Below are 21,755 nucleotides of genomic sequence, written 5' to 3'. Positions count from 1 at the left end.
CACTCACCTCCGAGTTCCCCTTGAAGTTCAATCCGCCAGGCGTACGCCTTTTAAGTGCTGTTGCACGCTGACGTGCCTGGGTGACCCAGCGCAGGGGGTGGGATGATTCTGGCGAGCACGGGTTATAATTATACGCAGACGTATTAAAATGACGTTCCCGAGGTGCGGGGTCGGGCGGGAAACGCTGCCTGCCATTCACGGCCTGAGCCGTGACCATCGCAAACTGGTCTCCTGATGCCGTGAAACCCGATCTTCGGCCTTCCCACCGTATTGTCCGCTCACGCCTGCCAGGACGCCGGACGCCAACGGGGGCAGAAAATTTCGGCCAGAGTCTTAGAAATACCTTTTAGTGACATTAGTGTACGGCACTTAATGTAGTCCAATGACATTTGTTAATGGAGGCGTTATCCATATATTTTCAATGATGAGCATCTCTCCCAAAAGAGAGGACAGAGCTAATGTCGTAGAAAGTAAATTCTAGACTCACATGTATTAAAACAGAGGTGATTATTTGCACATTACAAAACACATGGTCTGGACATAGTGTTATGTATTTGAAGTGGACAGATTAAATTGATTAGAATAATGTAATGCACGTTACAGGATAGATGGACTTCACACAGATCCATGACTTGATACGTATGACTTTAATATGGGTAAATACACAATTGTATATTGATATACAACATAATATATGCTAAAAGGTATTTGAACCAGATATGAATATTGCCCCTAGAGCTAGGGGGGGCTCCTGGCCAGAATACAATGAAAACACATATTGTTTCAGAGGTGTCTCCCCCTCTCCACTTGAGTTCTCTCCAAGTTGCACTCTTTAGTTTCTTTCAAGAGAAAAAAAAAGCTCACGATGTGGGCTAGCCTCCCAGAATAAAAGATGTTGATTCCCTATCCTGTTCATTGACGCTTGATGTGCTTACATGGCCTTCCTTTTCAGGGTTTGTTCCCATCTTTGCCACCTGGTTTTGAAATTCTCCTGCAGCGAAATGAGGAAAGCCCATGGCCAGGCTAACAGTGTGGCACATCTCTATCCTTCCTGTTGAGCCTGAGATACACATGACGTCTGAGCAGGTGGATGTTCCACACAAGGAACTGAAGGCACGGCATGACAAAACAAATGCTCAGGATGATGTAGCCCATGGCAGGGCCCGGATTCTCCCCGTAGTTCAGTGACCTGTAAATGTAAGGCTTCCCCTTCAGGTTGGTGCCCCCAGCAGCCCAGTAGATGACGGTAAAGAGGATAAACATCAGGCAGTAGATAAAGGCGTAAATGAAATGGGCGAGGTGAATGGGAGCTGCCGACAAAATCAGCTCCAGCAGTACAAGCACTGAGTTGATCACATGCATATTGATGCTAATGGAGTCAAGGGATCTCCCTGGAATATAGTCAAAGCTCCAGAAGGCAACTGTGACAAAAAGGCTGATCACACAGATTAGATTGTGCAGACTCCACTGGATGGAGATCGTGGGATACGGTGCAGAAAAGAGTGCACAGAATTCCTTGTGCAACTTCCGAGAAGGGGTCCCATCTTCAATTTCTGGAGTTGCTTATAACAAAGAAAACAGAATGGCATAATTAAAAATGCACCCCCAATAGCTGTTTAGTATTGGCTAAGAGATGGGAATCATAGAAATCTTTTGAATTTCAACTAGGTGTCCCATTAGGACATCATTCCTGCATTTAACAGGAGTTAACGACCTTTATGTACATAAAAGGGAAATGAGGAAGGCTGGTGATCTCCAAAGAGAGAGAGGAAAAGAGGGACAGATAGAGAAAAAGCAACAGAGAGAGAGAGAGAGAGAGAGCAGACAGACAGAGACAGAAATGAGAATTTGGTGTCCCGTTAATAGTTTGTAAACTATTACATTTCTCAAAAGTTGTGAAGATTTTCATGGTGAGAGCAGTAACATCGAGGAAGACAAATTTACAGTTGCACCATGTAAAACTTTGCACCAAAAACAACAATTATTACATTAAAAGATTTACTTGGATGAACTGATAGGCCTCAATGTTTAGGGCAGTGCAATCTGCCTATCGTCTGGGGGAGTAACTGGAACAGGTGCGCTGTAGCTATATATAATGGAGGATGGAAATCTGGGCGCGATCGCACTGCTGATCGGTCAGGCATCTCGTTTATAATAGGTCATTTCATGTTAACATTTTTGCTGATGATTGGTCAACTGTGTAGAATGAATGGTGGTGCGTTTCTTGAGTAAGGGCAGCCAGATGCCACTGATAAGAAGGCTGCTGTCTTGGGGACAGTGTGGTGTTGGTGGACTTCTATAGCCTCTCTGATGCGCCTTGTATGCCAATGTGTGATGGATGAGATAAGTTTAGAGTTGGGCCATTGGATGTAGTGATTATTAAGCTGAGTGTGTTTTACAATGGCTGATTTGTCCTATTCACTGTGTTTGAAGGTTTGATGTCCCTCGTGTCTAGTATGTAGGCATGCCTAATATAGACGATTCTGCAATTGCATGGCATGCTATCAATTCCTGGTTTGTTGTAAGATAGTTTCTTGTCTTTGTGGATGTGAACAATGGAGTGGAGCTTCTTAGAAGATTTGTACCAGACTTCAATGTCCACTGGCTTTAGTAGACATTGTAATCTGTGTGAGGTGGAACTGATGTACAAGAAGCCGACTCTTCTCTTAATGAAAGTAGTTGTTGAGTGAGTAACTGGGAAGGGGGCGGGGGGGGAGGGGGTGGAGGGGGAGTATTAATTTTGTAGGAAGGGAATCCATTGAGCTGAAGTGCACACTTAATATGGTGAAGTTCTTGTAGATTTTTTTTGTCACTCATGGAGTAATGTCTGCAATTGAGTGTGTTGGAAGCTGATTGGAGGGTGGTGGAATGATGGAAAGATCAGTTGTTCTGGTGTCTTCAGAATGAGTGGGCTTATGGTCAACTTGATGTAATGGTGCCACTATGAGACTTGCTGATGAGAACTTTGAGAAATGGTAAGGAATGTTGTTGTTCTGTCTCCATGATAAAATTAACATTCGAACGCTATTGCGCAGATGTTGTAAGAAACTATGAAGTTCTCTCTTGTCATGTTGCCACATGAGGAATGTGTTGTTGACATATATGCAACCAGAGTTTAGATTTAAGAACAACACATTGAAGTGCTGCTTGTTTAAACTCTTCCATAAAGAATTTAGTGAATGTTGGGTTCCTACGACACAGAAAGAAACCCGCTACTATATATTTAAAAACTTCATTCTTATTTATTTTTAAGAACTGGTCTTTTTCTGCTGAACAAAGAAAATTAAGATGGCTGCTACAAGTCACCTGATCACAGGGATGGCTCTCTGTCTAGGAGCTATCCTCAGGAGTTTCAAGGACAAAATAATTCTTTTCCCAGTTTCTGGAATGTCACACCTCATTATGCCCAGAGAGCTACTAACAAACTCACGTCACACCTGGGACTGTGCAGACTAATTGCAAAGGGAGCTACGGGGATGTCATTTGCATTTGTTAAACCAAATTTGCTGGCAAAGTCAGTGGGTCTGCTGAGACAGTGGCTTCCCAAATAGGGGCTGCTCAACATGGATCGTACCCCTTTCAACAAAATAATGACTGAGACATTATCAGTCCGGGAACCAAATGAATATTAGTTCCAGCCACTGGATAAACATCCCTCTTGAAGTCATTGCAGAGAAGGAAGGTCACATGACCCAAGCCTCTCGCCTTTTGGGCAGTTTACTATTACATCTCTGGTCTTCATAGCCAGACTTCTGTTTTAACACTACCTGGACAGAGCTCTAGCAGCCAGGCTGGGTAAGCAGTCTCAACTCCTCAAAGCCTGCTTGATGCTTGATCAACACCTGCCAAGTAGTCAAAACATGGAAAAGCTCATCGTGTAGCAGCATCATTCATTTCAAGACATTTGACCATCATTTAACCAGCCAGAAACACATCAGAACAGAACCCCACTACAATGGAAACACCCTCTGGACTCTGACTTTGGACTCTGGAGCTCAAGTGAAATAATGTTCATTTTTTTATGGTCTTTGCACTGTAAAACTCCTTGTTTCTATTCCCCCTCCCCTTTTACTGTGTGAATTTGCGGAGTGGGAAGTGGCAAAGACTCGTTTTTTTTCCTGGTTTTGAATGTGCAGCAGACACATGGGAACAGCACCAAGTGGAAGTTCCCCTCCAAGCCACTCACCATCCTGACTTGGAAATATATCGCCATTCCTTCACTGTGGCTGGGACAAAATCTTGGAACCCCTTCCCTAACAGCACTGTGGGTGTACCTACACCTCAGGAGCCATAGCGGTTCAAGGAGGCAGCTCACCACCACCTTCTCAAGGTCAATTAGGGACGGGCAATAAATGCTGGCCCAGCCAGTGAAGCCCACATCCCCGTGAATGAATAAAAAAGAAAATAATCCAAACTCGAGTTTGCTGTGGATTAGTGGTAAAATTGGATAACAAAAACAGAGGGAATTGGGAAAACATGCCACTGCCATTTCTAATTCCAAACACCTTCTGCTTACGGACAGGTGGGTAAGAGGAGGTCAGTGTATTTGAATGGTCCCTCTCCTGACTGTAACAAGATGAGCAATGACAATGGAGTTCCTGTAGCAGCACCACTCGTTTGTTTGTTCGAAATAGGAACCTTGCCACTGGAAAAGCCAAAAGGCAAAATTAGCAAGACAGCAGCCTTCCCATCAGGGACATACCCTTACTCAGGAAACAAACCACCATCCATTCGACGGAGTCAGCCAATCAGCAGCAAGAATGTTGAGCTGAACTATTACAAACACAATAAGTCGACGAATCAGTCATAAGATCCCGCCCACGTTCCCACCCTCCAGCTACCTCTTTCACCCGTGGGCCGTTCCTCTAGTTGATGGGCAGAGTATGCTGCCTGAAATGTTAGGGCCTATCAGCGCTTTACTGAACTCTTTTGAGCTAAAAAACTTTTCTTTTCAAAGCGAAGATTTTGCCTGGTGTTTGCCTGGTAAATTTGCCTTCCCCAATGGTATGAAATACCCGTTATTTTAAAACTGGTGTGTTGCAGGCTGTCCAAAACAGGACATGGAATTACACTGAGGGCAGGTTTTTCGGGTCAGCGAGTGGGGGGGCGTGGCCCGCTCGCCGATGCGTAAAAGGACGTGGGGATACGTTGGGCGTGTGTCCCCACGTCACCCCACCTCATTTAGATTTTCAGTTCGGCAGGCGGGCAGCCAATTTGACTGCTCACCCGCCAAACTGTCAACGGCCTGTTAAGACCATTAAAAAACGAATTAACCTCATTGATGGACCTGCCCGTCCAGCCTTAAGGTTGGCGGGGCAGGCCGGGAGCCCAGGCGGGCTTCAGAAAAAGCATGGAACCTCATCCACACGGGCGGGATGAGGTTTCACGAGGGTATTAAAATTTTTAAGGAAGGTTACAATAAAACTTGCGGACACGTCCCAACTCAGGTGACAGTGTCATGGCAGGGAAAAATTTTAAACATGTTTATTACAAGTTTCAAATCGAAACTGATTTCCCTGAGGCAGCACTTTGCCCCAACAGGGGGGAAAATGTTGCTCAGAGTTACAGCACAGAAACAGGCTATATGCCCCAACAAGTCCATGAACTTGTTGATGCTCCACATGAGCCTCCTCCCACCTGTTAATCTTTCCTTCTATTGCTTTCTCCTTCATTCGTTGATCTAGCTTCCTTAAAGTACAATTATGCCAATTGTTGAGTTGCTGGATCGGGAAAGGCCTTGAACTATACAGTCTGAGTTGACTAAAGAGGGAATGAGGTGGGTTTCTTGGAGAGAAGTGAATGTGGGATGTGATGAGAAGGTGAGGATTGACCCATGAAAAGGGAACATTGTAACATTTTGAGGCCTGGAAATTATTTTGTTTTGGTTTAAGGTACTTTCTGGAGTAACGATTATTGAAGGAGATGTGCTGGATACATTGGGCCGGGTTAGAATGGAACCAAACACGAGGAGTAAAGGAGAAAATGCATGATAATGATTGTTGAAACCTGTAACAAAAGTAGCTCCGAAATTTACACAGGAATGTTGTGGTAGTAATGATGGCAAAACTGTCAACATTTGCCATCATTGCACCTTTGAAGCTGACAGCAACTTCTGGAGTCCGCACATGTGCAGTTAAATGTGGAGATTCAGAAATTGCCATCAGTAGTTCTACACTTCTCCCATAGGGTGTGCTATTGAAGTCCCCCCAGACAGCAATTAATTAGAAATCACTGAACTGATGAAAATGTGCCCTTTTTACACTGTTAGTCTCTCTCTAAAAAAATCCTTGAGAAAGTCACTCCCCGTTGAATGAAGCTTGACTAGGATTTTAATTCCGTACTAACTTCATAATTGCTGCCAAACAGGCTCTAATTAATTTCATTTGTGGAATGCCAAATTTTTCCATTATGATTAAAAAAAAATCACTTTTTTAAAATATTGCTTTTAAAAACTTTGCTTATGATATTTTAGCTTCTATCTTAATCCCATGTGTATGTTCCAATCATTTATTTCATTCTCTAAAACTTCAATTAAAAATGGAAAATTTCGGTGCATTTTACTTTCTGGTTTGCTATCTGTGAGAATACTTCAATGTGGTTGTATCTCCTCAACTTGGCACCAGATTCAAACTGGCATCAGGAAAGGGGGGGAGTCCGCGCTTTGTAGGCAGCTTTTTTCGAGGTAAGAGGCAAGCATCATTGCTTCGCCACTAACTGTGACATTTGGGTTATTGTCTCACCTGGGCTGCAGCTTGGGATCTCCTGCAAGGAGGCTGCCTCGATGGTTTGTGTCGACTTCTTCTGTCTAAGTGCCAAGTAGCATATCAAATTTACCAGTGCCAAGACGAAATAAATGGTTAGGATGGTATAGGTTATGTGCGTCAGGAAGATGAACCATTTAGGGTTGTTGGTCTGAGCTCCACTCAAAATGCACCAGATCAGGGTGTATACTACAGTGAAGATGCGATACAAAAACCAGCCAGCTGGGTGAAACGTCCTCCACTGGAAGAGAAGAAAGAGAAGCATTCAGTCAACGTGAACCAAGAGCTTCTTTAGAAGGTGAACCCGCGCTGTCAATAAGGTGAATCGTCACAACCTGGGTGCTAATTGTATAATTACTGCCAAGTAATGGAAAGGAAGGCTGGTCAGGGGTATAATGGACATCCCCCTGCCTCACAACCACTTGGGCGTTAAAGCCTCCTCTCAGTTTTCCTCATTTAAATCTATCATAGTAACCCTCTATTCCCTTCTCCCTTGTATGCTTGTCCAGGTTCTCCTTAAACACACCTGTACTATTCGCTTCAGCCAATCTCTGTGGTAGCGAGTTCCACGTTCTCACCACTCTTTGGGTAAAGAATTTCCTATTAGAATTTTTGATGACCATTTGATAATGGTGAGGCATAACAGCTGAGCATAATCCAGGCCTCAACTTCATCTATACACACACACATACAAATATATTCTTGCACGCAACACACATTGCAATACAGCCTACTGGACAGTAAGCAGGCAAGGGAACTCTAGCTGATTAACGAAAAAACAGATTTCGCTTCAAACTTGGAAACTTCCAGTCATCTTGTTCAAACCAGAGCTGAGCTTTTGACCCACATCCTTGCAATTACAAAGCCTGATTGCTTCCACCTTCATAGCATTGCCTGTCTCTGACCCCCATCACAGCCCATCTGCCGCTAAGATCTTAATCCACGGCTTAGTTACCTCCACCCTCAACAATCCTCTGGCCATTTTCCCATCCTCCATAAACTTCAGCTCATCAAATATTCTGCCGCTCACATCCTAACAGCTTGTCTCTCGCGCATCCAGTGATTCATATTGGTTCCCTGCCCTCTGACATCAGGAATTTAAAGTTGTTATTCTTTGTTTAAATTTATTAAATCTTGCCCCACCCTATTTTTGTAACATTCTCCATGCTTACAAATCTCTCTTGCTATATCATCCAATCTTCATTCTTCTGACTCCAACTTCCTTCTTCCGTTTGCTGCACTATTGTCAGCCGGGCCTTCGTATACATGCTCAGCCTCAGGGTGCGGGAACAGTGAGAAGGCCAGATTTAAAGAGCATCCCTAATTTCACTGTGGCAGTGGTGATGTGTTGTAGTTCGATACAAATGCACGGCTTGCCAGGCCACATCACGGGCAGTGAAGACTCAACCACATTCGCGTGTGACCGGAGTCACCAAAAGGCCCACGCGAGTGAGGACGACAATGAACCGGTTGGGCTTTCACAATAATCCAACAGCTTCATAGTCACTCACTGATTCTAGTTTCATATTTCCAGATCAGTTATGTTTAACATCGGCCGGAAAAGGACTTGAACCGGATTATTACTCTCACTGCACGAATGATATTGAGCACGCCATGACTACTCAGTCATGGAACAGTGGGACTTGAGCCTCCAGTGCAAGTTACCACATGCTGGGCGTATAGTGCCCGTCTTTATATAAGGCTTGGAAAAAGTTCGAGAAAGTGTGCGCGCACTTGTTGGCAAGTGCCCTCGGATGCCACCTTGGTAGAAATGGTTGAGCCACAATGGCGGGCAACTATTGGAAACATATAGAACAAAGAGGTGTGAATCAGTGTACAATGTTAATTTGAAGTCATTGCAAACATCACACTCCAGCCAACCCCTTGTCTTAAACTCACACAGCTGAACACAATGCTAAACGGAATGAAGGATGCCCTCACCCCCACCCACCTGATTGATTGGCACCCCATCCACAAACATTCACTCCCTCCACCATTGACACACAGTGGCAGCAGTGTGTACTGTCTACAAGATGGACTGTAGGAACTCACCAAAGCTCCTTAGACAGCACTTTCCAAACCCACAATCACTACCATCTAGAAGGATAAGAGCAACAGACAGATGGTAACACCACCACCTGCAAATTCCCCTCCAAGCCACACACCATCCTGACTTGGAAATGTATCGCCATTCCTTCACTATCGCTGGGTCAAAATCCTGGAACTCTCTCCCTAACAGCACTGTGGGTGTACCTACATCACAGAGACTGCAGCTGTTCAAGAAGACAGCTCACCACCACCTTCTCAAGAGCAATTAGGGATGGGCAATAAATGCTGACCTAGCCAGTGGTGCCCACATCTAATGACTAATTGGAAAAAAAACCCTCACCCAACCCACACTATTTACAGGGATCATGAAGCATTTCCAGGTTAGTTGCTGGATTATTTCTTTTGGCTGTTGGTGCAATTGTTACATTTTTGGAGGTTTTCCAAACCTGGTTAAAGTTTGAATATGCAACATGTTTCCCTCATTGAAGTACTTTTGGGTCAAATAAAATTTTATGCTGAAAGTTGCTTCCAGACATTGGGGCTCTGAGTGGGCTTCCTCTGAGAATGAAGAGAGGTCATGTAGAGTACGAGAAGCTACTAGAAGGAGGAGGAGGAGGAGGGGAGAAGGGCTCTCAGCAGGAGGCCATATCCATCAAGAGTCTTCAAGCAGCAATTCTGCCACCTGAACTTTAGTGAGGCAAAATGTGTGAACCTTCACTGAAATCTGCCATCTACTACCTCAGAGCAGGGCAAGGATGGCATTATCAGTGGCTGTGAAGGTGATGATTCTGATGAACTTTTATGTGTCTGGCTCCTTTCAGGCTGGAGCAGGAGAGATTCGCAACATCTTGCAGTTTGCCATCCACTGTCGTTTAAGGGAGATCGCTGAGCCTCAGCATTCAGTAAGAGTTAACTACATTTCACTCTCTCTAGCCAGAGAACAGAAGGTGGAGCTGGCACATGGCTTTTCTCTGACTGCAGGCTTCCTCAGGGTGAAGGGTTCCATTGACGGCATTCAAAAGCCTTTGCATGCGCCACATACCAACTCTGCAAGATGCTGGAACTGATAGGGATTCCATTCCCCCAATGCTCAGTTAGTGTGCGGCCATAAGCAATGAATCATGTAGGTCGATATCCGGTATCCTGTCAACAGTCATGATGCCTTCATGTTACAGCTGTGCCAGCTGCATTTGAGCCATCGCAACAAACCAAAGTGGAGCTACTGGATGACAAGGGCTTTCTACTGATGACATGGCTAATGACTCCAGTGCTCAAACCACACAAAGGTGTGCGTTGTGCACATGACAGCTAAGCCGCCACATGAAACGTCACAGGGCAGACCATTACCATGCTGAAACAATGCTTCCAATGCCTGTACTGCTCAGGAGCAGCCCCTGTAGAGCAGATGTCAAGGTTCACGGTGGTTGCTGCATAATCCCTCCATCATGAGGGCACAGCCCTTGCCTCCAGCAAATGGTGAATAGCTAAGGGACAGGGACGTGAGGAGGAGTAAGAGGAAGGGAGGAAGCAACTTAGACAGTCACTTCCTGCCAGGGTTGACTGTGAAGCACTCATCTGATAGGGATACCAGTGACTGCAACCCTCATTCCCCATTCGCCAACAGTCCCACACGGTTCCCTCCGACCATCACAGCTTCTGTTTGGCCACAGTGCAGAGGTAAAAGCCACCACAACATAAACCAAATTTACAGATGAAATCATGTGATACGCCACAAAAGGCAACTAATCACCCTTGTGCTTTCCCTTAGTGCCCGTCTTCTGCGTTCCTTTGTCTGTCCAGCTGCTCCTACACTGTGCTGCCCCACAGGCTGTTGGAAGGCTGCTGAATTTCAGTGGAGAAGGCTGCAGATGACCTTGGGGGCTAGCCTCGAGCAGCCCTGGGACTAGAAGGCCTGTCTTTGGATTGCACTATCTCACGTGGGCAGCTGCCTGGGCTGGTCGGCAACAGCAAGGGCACTGGTGGAGCGGCAGGGATGGGAGGAGGAATTAGGCAGCCATCCTGAGAGATACAGCGTTTTCATGGTCTATGGAGTCACTGGCACTCCCCGGGGTGGTGCCTGTGCAATGCTAGGCCAGATTGAAGGACAGATTTGTGGAACATCCTGCAAGCCAATTTGCACGCTGTTGTTCAAAGCCATGATGGTAGCAGTCTGAGCTTGCATTGGCAGCACTCTAGTGTTAGGGGGTGACTGCTTGTGCTGCAATGGAAGCTGCTACGTCAGCCCTCAAGTACTCCATTATGGTCAGGCCCACAAGTTTGCAAATGGAGTTGGCTACCAGTTCCACCCTGGACAGGAGGGGCTCTTAGCTCTGTGCAAAACCCTGTGTCAAGTTGCTGCTGGACTCCTCCATGCTCCTTGACATTAAACACAGGCTTTCTGGCAGGCTTTCCAATGTACTAGGCATTTGTTGTGTGTAACCAATGGTGTTCTTCTGTAAGATTCTCCATCAAAGAGGACAACTAAAAAAGAAAATAGGAGGGAGAAGATTAAATATGAGGGTAAACTAGCCAGTAATATTAAAGAAGATTGCAAGAGTTTTTTTTAGATATATAAAGGGTAAGAGAGAGGCAAAAGTGGACATTGGGCCGCTGGAAAATGACGCTGGAGAAGTAGTAGTGGGGAACAAAGAAATGGTGGAGGAACTGAATAGGTACTTTGCGTCAGTCTTCACAGTGGAAGACACAAGTGACATCCCCAAAGTTCAAGAGAGTCGGGGGGCAGAGGTGAGTATGGTGGCCATTACCAAGGAGAAGGTGCTAGGAAAACTGAAAGGTCTGAAAGTGGATAAATCACCTGGACCAGATGGATTACACCCAGAGTTCTGAAGGAGATAGCTGAAGAGATAGTGGAGGCGTTAGTGGCGATCTTTCAGGAATCACTGGAGACAGGGAGGGTCGCAGAGGACTGGAAAATCACTAAAGTAACCCCCCTGTTTAAGAAGGGAGTGAGGCAAAATTACAGGCCAATTAGCCTGACCTCGGTCGTTGGTAAGATTTTAGAGTCCATTATTAAGGATGAGATTTCAGAATACTTGGAAGTGCATGGTAAAATCGGGCAAAGTCATCGTGGTTTCATCAAGGGGAGATCATGCCTGACAAATCTGTTAGAATTCTTTGAGGAGGTAACGAGTAGGTTAGACAAAGGAGAGCCAATGGATGTTATCTACTTGGACTTCCAGAAGGCCTTTGACAAGGTGCCGCACAGGAGGCTGCTCAGTAAGATAAGAGCCCATGGTGATAGAGGCAAGGTACTAGCATGGATAGAAGATTGGCTGTCTGGCAGGAGGCAGAGAGTGGGGATAAGGGGGTCCTTCTCAGGATGGTGGCCGGTGACTAGTGGAGTTCCGCAGGGGTCAGTGTTGGGACCACAACTTTTCATTTTATACATTAATGATCTAGATGAAGGAACTGAGGGCATCCTGGCTAAGTTTGCAGATGATACAAAGATAGGTGGACGGACAGATAGTATTGAGGAGGCAGGGAGGCTGCAGAAGGATTTGGACAGGTTAGGAGAATGGGCAAAGAAGTGGCAGATGGAATACAACGTGGGGAAGTGTGAGGTCATGCACTTTGGTAGGAAGAATAGAGGCATAGACTATTTTCTAAATGGGGAGAGAATTCAGAAGTCTGGAGTGCAAAGAGACTTGGGAGTCCTAGCCCAGGATTCTATTAAGATTAACTTGCAGGTTGAGTCGGTAGTTAGGAAGGCAAATGCAATGTTGGCATTTATTTCGAGAGGACTAGAATATAAAAGTAGGGATGTGCTGCTGAGGCTTTATAAGGCTCTGGTCAGACCATATTTAGAATATTGTGAGCAATTTTGGGCCCTGTATCTCAGGAAGGATGTGCTGGCCCTGGAGAGGGTCCAGAGGAGGTTCACAAGAACGATCCCAGGAATGAAAGGCTTAACATATGAGGAAAGTTTGAGGACTCTGGGTCTATACTCGATGGAGTTTAGAAGGATGAGGGGGGATCTGATTGAAGCTTACAGAATACTGAAAGGCCTGGATAGAGTGGACATGGGGATGATGTTTCCATTAGTAGGAGAGATTAGGACCCGAGGGCACAGCCTCAGAGTAAAGGGAAGACCTTTTAGAACAGAGATGAGGAGAAACTTCTTTAGCCAGAGAGTGGTGAATCTATGGAATTCATTGCCACAGAAGGCTGTGGAGGCCAGGTCATTGAGTGTATTTAAGACCGAGATAGATAGGTGCTTGATTGGTAAGGGGATCAAAGGTTACAGGGAGAAGGCGGGAGAATGGGGTTGAGAAACTTATCAGCCATGATTGAATGGTGGAGCAGACTTGATGGGCCGAATGGCCTAATTTCTGCTCCTATGTCTTATGGTCTTATGGAAGTGCTCTCCTAAGTCATCTGCAATGCAACATGTGTGCAACCTTGCACTCTGGTGTGCAGGCACCTGCACTATCCCTGCCCTGGCTGTAGTCCACCTGCGCCTGGTAGCTCACCATATGTGGATTCTGTCTGTAATCTATCCTCTAAGAGATATGTTGTGAAGGTATCTGAGCTGGTGGCTGTGAGTGTGAAATCAAGTGACAGTGCTGGATCTTCATCGCTCTCTTCTTGGTGTTCTCCAACTACCTGGTCAGGCGAAACCTCTTGAGTACCTGAAATAAGAAAGGTAGAACTGTAAGATTGTGGCATTGGAGGGGGGAAAGTAAGAGGTGTATATTGACACCACCTGCAGTTTATAAATCAGAGTGAGTGGGATGAGGGGGAAACGGGATGTAAGAAGGAGGATATGAGGATATTGTCATCTTCAATGGTTTCAGCTGTAGTGTAAAGGTGTTTGGTAGAACGAGGGTTCATGTGGGATTGGGGAAATAGTACCGCCCACATAGTGATGTAGAGAGTCACATGATGGTAGACTGTGTGTAGAGGAGACCAGAAGAAGCCAGCATGGAGACAGAGCTGTACCTTGGAGATGTATGCAGTTATGGGTTACAAATAAACAGGTTATTTTCAATCATACAAGCCTCCAGACCTCTTAGTGAGACACCAAACAACCTTACAACATGGTGGCAGCAAAAGATGGACCCCAAAATCCAAAAAGCATGAAAAAAATAAATAAACTGCTGTCTGACCTGTGAGAGATGCGGCCAAACTGAAGACACAGTTGGAGATTGCCTTAAAAGAATGCTCCATTGCAGACGCGGAGGCTGAAGAACTCACCAGAGCGTGTAGAGGACCATTTCCAGCCCTGATGGAACTCATATTGGAGTCATAGGAACTAGCCAGATCACAGAAGGCTGAGCAAAATTCAAACCAAGAAAAAAGACCGAAAGGCAGATGAAAAGAAGAAGCTAAGTGGAAACAGGGTCACAAATCACGAAGCGGGTGAGCACAATGCAATAAAAAGGCAGAAATTTCCTTTTTAAAATCGGCAGTAATCAGGATCAACACTAGCATACCAGAGTGCAGCTGGAAGAAAGCTGCAGCCTGGGTCTCTAGCTGTTACAATACCATGTGGCAACCAGGTTCAACTGAATGAAACTTGAAAGCTTTAAAAACAGAAGGCAGAACTGAAAAATCACCTTCCAGTACATTTCTCCAATTATAAAAAAAGAAACCACTAGGTAGCCCAAACTTTTTTGTTTTAATGATTTTCTGCAGAGCTAATAAGTTTTTTTTTAAAAATGGCGCTGTCTGTTCAACGGGAGCCCGCCGAAACCCGGAAAGCGCAGGAAGAACAAAGGAATGAGAAAAAAGAATAGCTATTGCAGCACCATTTTGAAGAAAAAAAAATTAAAAAGGTAGTAATGAAAAATGGCTATGGTTAGTACATTGAAACTACCAGATCAATTTGAACGGACACAAGGGCCAAACCAGGTACAGAGTTGGGCATCTTGAAGAAGAAAATCTTTAGATTACAGTCATACATCAGGATTAAGTAAGAAATCAGTAAAAGTCCAAGTTAATATGTTTATATACTTGTTCGGTGTATTTGCGGATGAAGTAACCCAATGCAAGACATTGATGAATCTTCAACCAGCTTTGATGAGATAGTAAAAGCCTTTGACAAATATTTTAAACTCCAAGTTGTGGAGAGTGCAACAAGATCTAGAATACCCTCAATAAAGCACCTTAGAGGCAAGGAGACCCCAGGGCGACAGAGACAGGAGACCCCAGGGAGACTATACCTAAGCAAACAACAACATGGTCAGAGACCATGCCACTGCAATGAAGTGCACAAGCCTAAGAATTTAGTGCAGAAGAAAGAAGAGTCTGAGAAGCAGCTGAAATGGTTATAAATTGAGCTTTTTGAAAATGCCAACACATTACCAAACTGCAACTGCAAGTGGCATTGTGATGTGAGCAGCTGGCAGTGAACGAAGGAAAACTAACTGAGGTAATCCAAAAGAAAAAAAAACTTCAAAAAGAACATGAGGCCATTCGACAGGGAAATGTTTGTATCAAAGCTAAGTCGGAAGAACTGAGCCAGAAGTACAGCCAGACACAACAGCAGGTAGAAAAGGTACTCAAAGAAGTCACTGCCCTAAAAGACTCTTTGAAAAATCAATACGATTGATGGCCCTGGAAAAACATGATGAGTTAAAAAAGATGTTGAATACTACTTGACAAAAAGCTGCATTGGAACTATCAGTGGCGAAAGTAATGCACTGAAGCATAGCGTGAGTTGGCAAGAGGTCAACAAGAAAATAAACAGTTGAAAGAACAGCTAATCACCCTCAAGATCAAATGCAAAGGGAGTATATGACCCTTCAGCAGCATGAAGAAATGAAGACTGTTTTGAAAAACAGAATGGAAGAGCAGCAGAACCAAATCGAGGATAATCCATTGAATCATAAGAAAGTTCAAGATGAAGCAATTGAGCTTCACAAAGAAAAGGAGAACCTGTTGAAGGACCTTCCTACGCTACAAGGATTCCTCAGGTCAGAGTTTGTTCCTCTGAAAAATTATGAAGCGAAGCAAAATGAATATTTCACTCTGAGCGAACTGAAAAGCTTATTAGCAGAGAAGGCTCAGCAACGTTCAATATTCCAGGAGGAAGCCTGAAGGTATAAGAAAGAGGCTGAAGACCTGATGAACCAGCTGAATGGAAAAGAGGAGGCATTAAGAGGAAAAGCTGTAGAACGTTCCAAGCTGCATGCAGACAATGAAGCCATGAGCACCACAGAATTGAAACGAATGAAGACTTTGCTGGAGACAGACCTGACCAACAGTGAAACCAAAATGAAGGACAAGGGCAAAGTTCTGCTGCCGGCAGAGAAAGAAAAGTAAGAAATAAGATTTGAAAATGTAAACCTGATGCTGAGGAGCGAAGAGCTAGACGAAAAGCACGTGATGCCTCAAACTTACTGAGAACCACTGAGTCGTCGAAAAATAACATGGTTGAAATGAAAATCAAGGACCTAGAATGTCAGGAGAAAGTTGAGCAGTTGCAAAGAGAAAGTCGAAGCTTTCACAAAGGACTGTGCAGAGACTCAGAAGAAGTAAAATTAGAGAATGTGAGCTTGAAGGATAGCAGACAAGCTCTGCTAAGCAAAAACCCGGTCAGTGTAGCGAACCAACTTTCACATATGGACGATGAGTTTGGTAATGAAAAATTAGAACTGGATGAACTTCAAGTACCAGAAGTATTCAGGACCGTGAAAAATGCCTGGATTAGGAACAGTAATTGCTGATGAGTCAGGACAGTTGGTTGAATACAGAGAGAAACGCAATGCAAAGGATCGCAGAAAGCGAGTCAAATGGAGACGACCAGGCGCTGGAAACACAGAGTACTGCAATTTCAACACCAAACTAACAAAATCAACCTAAAACACCGTGACACAACAAGATCTGGAAGAATTGCCAAGCCTGCAGACTGTCTGAAATTATAAAATCAGAGACTTGAAGGGTTGGGGGGTTGGAGTGTGGTGGTGGTGGTGGGGAGAAAGGGTAGCAAGTAAAGATATTGTAAATATACTTGGGCAAAGACTTGAGGCAGAGATGTAGTATAATTGCGTTTGGCACAGCAAGGGTTAATGTGGGACCAGGGAAAAAGTACAGCTCATATACTGATGTAGGAAGCCGCATGATGGTAGACTGGGTGTAAAGGAGCCAGGAAGAAGTCAGCATGGAGACAGCACCAATGTAGGGCTGTACCTTGGAGATGTATATAATTGTGGGTTACCAGTAAACAGTTTATGTTTGACCATACAAGCCTCCAGGACTCTTAGTGAGACACCAAACAACCTTTACAACAGCCTCACCACTGGTCACAGCCTCAGCAGTGGACATCACAATAACGGCCAGCATTGATTCCTCCCTGGGGGGGTTAGGATATATAGGGTGCACCTAAGCCCCCTCCAGTTAGCTCCTCTGTGTGCCATCTTGTCTGGCAAGAGAGAGGAAAGTGTGTTAGTGAGGATTGTGCAATTTGTCTTGTTGATGTTGCTGTCATGGTTGAATAGCTGGTGTTATGTATGTGCAAGCTGTGAGATGTGGATGTGGGGCTTGTAGCAGTGCTAAGTCTGTGAGTGAGGTGAAGCATATCAATGTGAGGTATAAGTCTAGATTGCTAGAGAGTGTCAGTAAGTGAGTGATGGGAATGTGGTGATTTGAGCATTGGCCTTGGCTAGTGGTGTAGTTGGCAGGATATGGCATTTGAAAATGCATTCACTGACCTTGACCACTCGTGTGAGGTCATTGAACTTCTCGTGGCACTGCATCCAGGTTCTCTGGACTTTACTCCTGGCAAAGCGCTTCATAGTTATCTGGTCCCATTGCCTTTTGACTGTATTTGGAGGGACTCCAGCACTCCCCTTTTCTACCTCTTCCACTAAAACCTCCAGTGCAGCATCCACCAGCCTTGGATTTTGCTCGCTCCCATGTTGGGCCATTCTCTGCTGTTTCCCAGCTCAGAATCACTTTCTGCACGACTGGCAGCGTCTGCTGTAGCCTCAGTGCATCTCCCCTTTAAGAGGGGCAGACTAGTTTCAAACCGTGCAGGCTAGCTTTAAGTGGTACAAGCAATTTACGATATTTGGCACCCCCCCACCCCCCTGCTGATGTGAGCAACCAATGAACAGTGCAGCTAGCACTGGCTGGACACAGCAATTATTCAACTGAACTGCAAGCTCAAAGTTAGTGTGCTGTCTGCATTACATTGAATGGGCACAGGTTAATCTCGAATTGTGATCACCGTGCCTGTTTTCAGTGTCTATCCAGTTGATTTCACAGCGTGTCCCTCTCCTGGTACTAGCCTGAAAGCCAATCAATTCAAAACTGCACAGCTACTTCTAGTCGGCTTTTAGATTTGCAGATAGTTATAATCTCCAGATGTATCACATCTGGGACACTAACTGCTAAAATGACAGAAATATAACCTCGGTCCTACCTGTGGCAGAAGAATTAATTGTGGATCTCTGGCCTTCAGAGAACACTTTCCCAGAGTGAACTCCTGCTTAAAGTGCTTGTTCCAAGAAGCCCCCATTTTTTTTTACAGTCTGTACATACTTCAGTGCTCTGACTGAGTCCTGGCATTGGTCTGTCCTGTCTTTATATAGAGGCATTTGGTTTCTGGTAGTTGGAAGTTGTTAAGAATGACTCAGTACTGATATCACTGTAAGTTATGCTAGCAGTTGCATAATTCTTCCCTTCCCTTCACCCCGCCCCCCCCCACCACCCCCCACCCCTCACCACCCCCCTCCCCCTCCCCACCCCCCCCACCCCCGACTCCCCCCCCCACCCCCCAACGCCCCACCCAGCAACCTTCCAAGCAAAGAATTAACAGCTTTCAATTTGAAGCTGCATGCGAAGTAGCAGTGACTCTGGAACAACAGGAACTTCTCCAGATCGTGTATCGGGACTTTGGGATCTCGCTGAACAGCTTTCTCCATCCCGTCCCACATTACTAATCTGGGGAACCGATGCCAAAATCGGCTGATTGCGCAAATGTGGAAGTCTTTCCTCCCCACCCCACCCCATCCCTCACCCCCCCACCCCCCACCCCCCACCCCCCACCACAAAACCCCCGACAATCCAATCGTCGTTTGCTATGTAAAAAAAATGACACGAGTGGAGAACTTTGTCTTAATTGGACTGCACTGTTAAAATGCGTGCCAGGATCTGAAAAGCCTACAGGATGAACTAACCTCAGTACAGAACCTGCCTGCCAGGCTTGCATTCATGATGCAAAACAGAGTAGACAGTGCCAGAACATTTTTTTTTTTCTTTTTTAAAACTTGAATACCTCATAGCCAGACCCCCTTTTTAAAGGGGGATGGATCGTGACAGAATTTACTTTCAAAGGGTGGGCTTAAGCCATTGAGAGTCTTTGTGAATAAACCCCTGACCACGAAGACCCCCTTTTAAAAATATTAACCATTTGCGAGAAATTCTGAATAAACTTTCTTGTCACTTCTTTTCCTGTCCGTGCATATGTTTTTTTTTAAAGGGGGCTACTACTTCTCTCTGGTCTGGGTGTGTGCGGGTTCTTAAAAACAAAATCAAAAGTCAACCTGCAGGAATTGTCGCACCTCACTCTGCGACATGTGGAGGTCTCGTGTTGCCGTGGGTAGAGTCCCCTGCGTCTGAGCCAGAAGCTCTGGGTTCGAGTCCCCCGGCCCCACGGCTGGACGGCCAAGGAAGATGCGCTCATGATGGAGCCAAGCAGGTTGAGGATCAGCCCGCAAATCCTTCCGACACACGCCAATGGCGGGCGGTAGAAGCCGGAGAGATTCCTGATCGTAAAAACAAAAAACTGCGGATGCTGGAAATCCAAAACAAAAACAGAATTACCTGGAAAAGCTCAGCAGGTCTGGCAGCATCGGCGGAGAAGAAAAGAGTTGACGTTTCCGAGTCCTCATGACCCTTCAACAGAAGGGTCATGAGGACTCGGAAACGTCAACTCTTTTCTTCTCCGCCGATGCTGCCAGACCTGCTGAATTTTTCCAGGAGATTCCTGATCAGCCATGCGATGGAAAGAAAGTTGTCACCTCCACCATGTTACCTGTAGCTCCAGACTGCAACATGCATGTAAAACGTGCATGTTGCCACATCAACTTGAAATCCCTGAGTGAACTGTAGCACCAGCACTGCCACTCTGTGGCTTAGCTGGTGCCACTCTTGCCTCTGAAGATTGGAAGTCCCACTTGAGCGCGCAATCGAGGCTGATGCTCTGGTGTAGTCACAACAGACCAATGCACTGTTGAAGCTGGGCCTTCTTTTGGGTGAGATGTTAAGCTGATGATCTGCCTCAGGTCGATGTAAAAGATCCCAATTATTTCAATGGAGAAGGGGGGAATCATTCCCAGTGTCCTGGCCGATATTTAAATCTCAAGCAACATCACGTAAACAGATAATCTGGTCATTAGCAGATTGCTGTTTGCGGAAGTTTGTTGTGTGCAAATTGGCTGCTGTGTTTCTTCTGCCGCAATGCTTCAAGAAGCAGTCCCTTGGCCAGAAAGCGCTTTGGGACGTTTGATGGTTGTGAAAGGTGCTATATAAATGCAAGCCTTTCTTTCCTTTTTTGCAAAAAAAAAAATGAATGGGAATGTTCCAGATTTGGGACCACCCAAAACCGCAGGCTACAAGAACACTCCACAATGAGAAAATATGCTCAGTAACCCAATAAACATCTTGGCGAGCTCATAGGATTCAGCAAGGTGACTCATGATAAAGGTATAGGGAGAATGGGCAAAACTGAAAAAACCGCTCGTGCTGAACATAAATTGGCCCGATGCTTTAATCGAATTGGATGCAGCGCCCTATGTGGCATGTTGTTCTTTTAACATAATGAATGAAATGTTACATTATACTTATTAACCACATGTAGCGTTTAGTATGACACAGATGTTTTAGTTACTGGTGTAACTCAAAACATAGCTTTGATCCTTTGTGTTTAGCATAAGGCTGCCATTTATATTTATTCGAGTGAATGCAATTTTGTTCATCATACTTATCAGGATTCTTTATATAAATTTAATGTTAGTTCGAGAAATCATACTCTGCTTGTAAATCCTAAAATCCTCCTGTCATTGCGCTGTTGTGAGAGTTACAGCAGTATAAATTATACTTCACGGGATGTGTGGTGGATGCTCTGACTAAACATTGGTGAATAATGTAGAAAGTGTTAAAGATTGCTTCATGTGTAATCTATCTATCTGTCTATCCAAACTTGTTGCACAATGAAAATGCAAACAAAAACCCCATGTATTTATGTAAACTGGGTCAGCTTCTTAATCATTGTTTTTTTTGGAGTTTTAGCCTGGACTCAATACAAGGTGGAAAGTACTGACCTGTGGACTAAGTCCACATCACCCAGTTAAATATTATGATTAATAAGCAACATTATTTCAACAAGATATTTACACAAAAGATAGAAGGCTAGACAGCAACGTCACAATACCGCAAATGCTGGAAATCTGAAATAAAAACAAAAAAAAAAAATGTGCTGAATAAGCTCATCGGGCCTGGTAGGGACTATGTAGAGGGAAACAGAGTTAATGGCCGGGGTGTCGTTGAACCGATGGGGTTGGGGGGAAAATGTTGGGGAACTGTGGGGGAGGCCCAATTTCCCTTCAGGCTACTTGCATCGTGCCTTCCCCGCGATGGAGGTCGCCGGCAGTATTGAAAACCCCGCCAGTCGAGAACTGCCAGTCAGTCAGAGGTCAGCAGCTCCTCATGCTGCCGGCACCTGCGGGAGCGTCGGCAGCTGGCCAGAGGCCCAGGGTCATCGTGGGACCCCACAGGCCAAAGGTGAGTAAAGCTGAGATGGTGTGGGGGGGGTGGGGTGGTGACAGAGTGAGGTCACTAGGATAGGGGATTCAGAGGCCAGGGTGTGGCTTTCAGAGCACCCCCTCCCCCGCCCGATATTGCGCGTTGCCCCATACTGTGTCTCTCGATGGGGGTACAGAGAACCTGACTACGTGAGACCCAGACCCCACAGGAGGCTAG

General features: G+C 45.3%; 1 protein-coding gene across 2 annotated transcripts; it reads right to left on the bottom strand.

Moving 5' to 3' along the window:
• Positions 1-627: 627 nt before the first annotated feature.
• Positions 628-18,433, bottom strand: LOC144681531 (uncharacterized). Of its 2 annotated transcripts, none has more exons than XM_078543179.1 (3): positions 18,196-18,433; positions 6,741-7,002; positions 628-1,562 (listed from the first exon to the last, which is right to left on the bottom strand). In XM_078543179.1, the coding sequence occupies exons 1-3, from the start codon at positions 18,289-18,291 to the stop codon at positions 1,024-1,026; spliced, it is 897 nt and encodes a 298-aa protein (XP_078399305.1). In that variant the 5' UTR covers positions 18,292-18,433; the 3' UTR covers positions 628-1,023. The 2 variants fall into 2 exon arrangements, with proteins under 2 accessions (XP_078399305.1, XP_078399304.1); XM_078543178.1 differs by lacking the exon at positions 18,196-18,433 and adding an exon at positions 17,483-17,923.
• Between the last annotated feature and the right edge of the window lie 3,322 nt (positions 18,434-21,755).

The sequence above is a fragment of the Cetorhinus maximus genome, chromosome 6, assembly GCF_964194155.1.
Source record: "Cetorhinus maximus chromosome 6, sCetMax3.hap1.1, whole genome shotgun sequence".
In the NCBI taxonomy this organism is placed as follows: domain Eukaryota; kingdom Metazoa; phylum Chordata; class Chondrichthyes; order Lamniformes; family Cetorhinidae; genus Cetorhinus; species Cetorhinus maximus.
This window is presented reverse-complemented; position numbering and strand designations above follow the sequence as displayed.

Coding starts and splice junctions, on each gene's coding strand:
- LOC144681531 (XM_078543178.1), bottom strand. CDS start 17,698: ATGGCCCAACATGGGAGCGAGCAAAATCCAAGGCTGGTGGATGCTGCA. Junction 7,003..17,482: donor ACCTCACACGAGTGGTCAAG/GTCAGTGAATGC, acceptor CTTCTCTTCCAG/TGGAGGACGTTTCACCCAGC. Junction 1,563..6,740: donor GATCCCAAGCTGCAGCCCAG/GTGAGACAATAA, acceptor CTTTGTTATAAG/CAACTCCAGAAATTGAAGAT.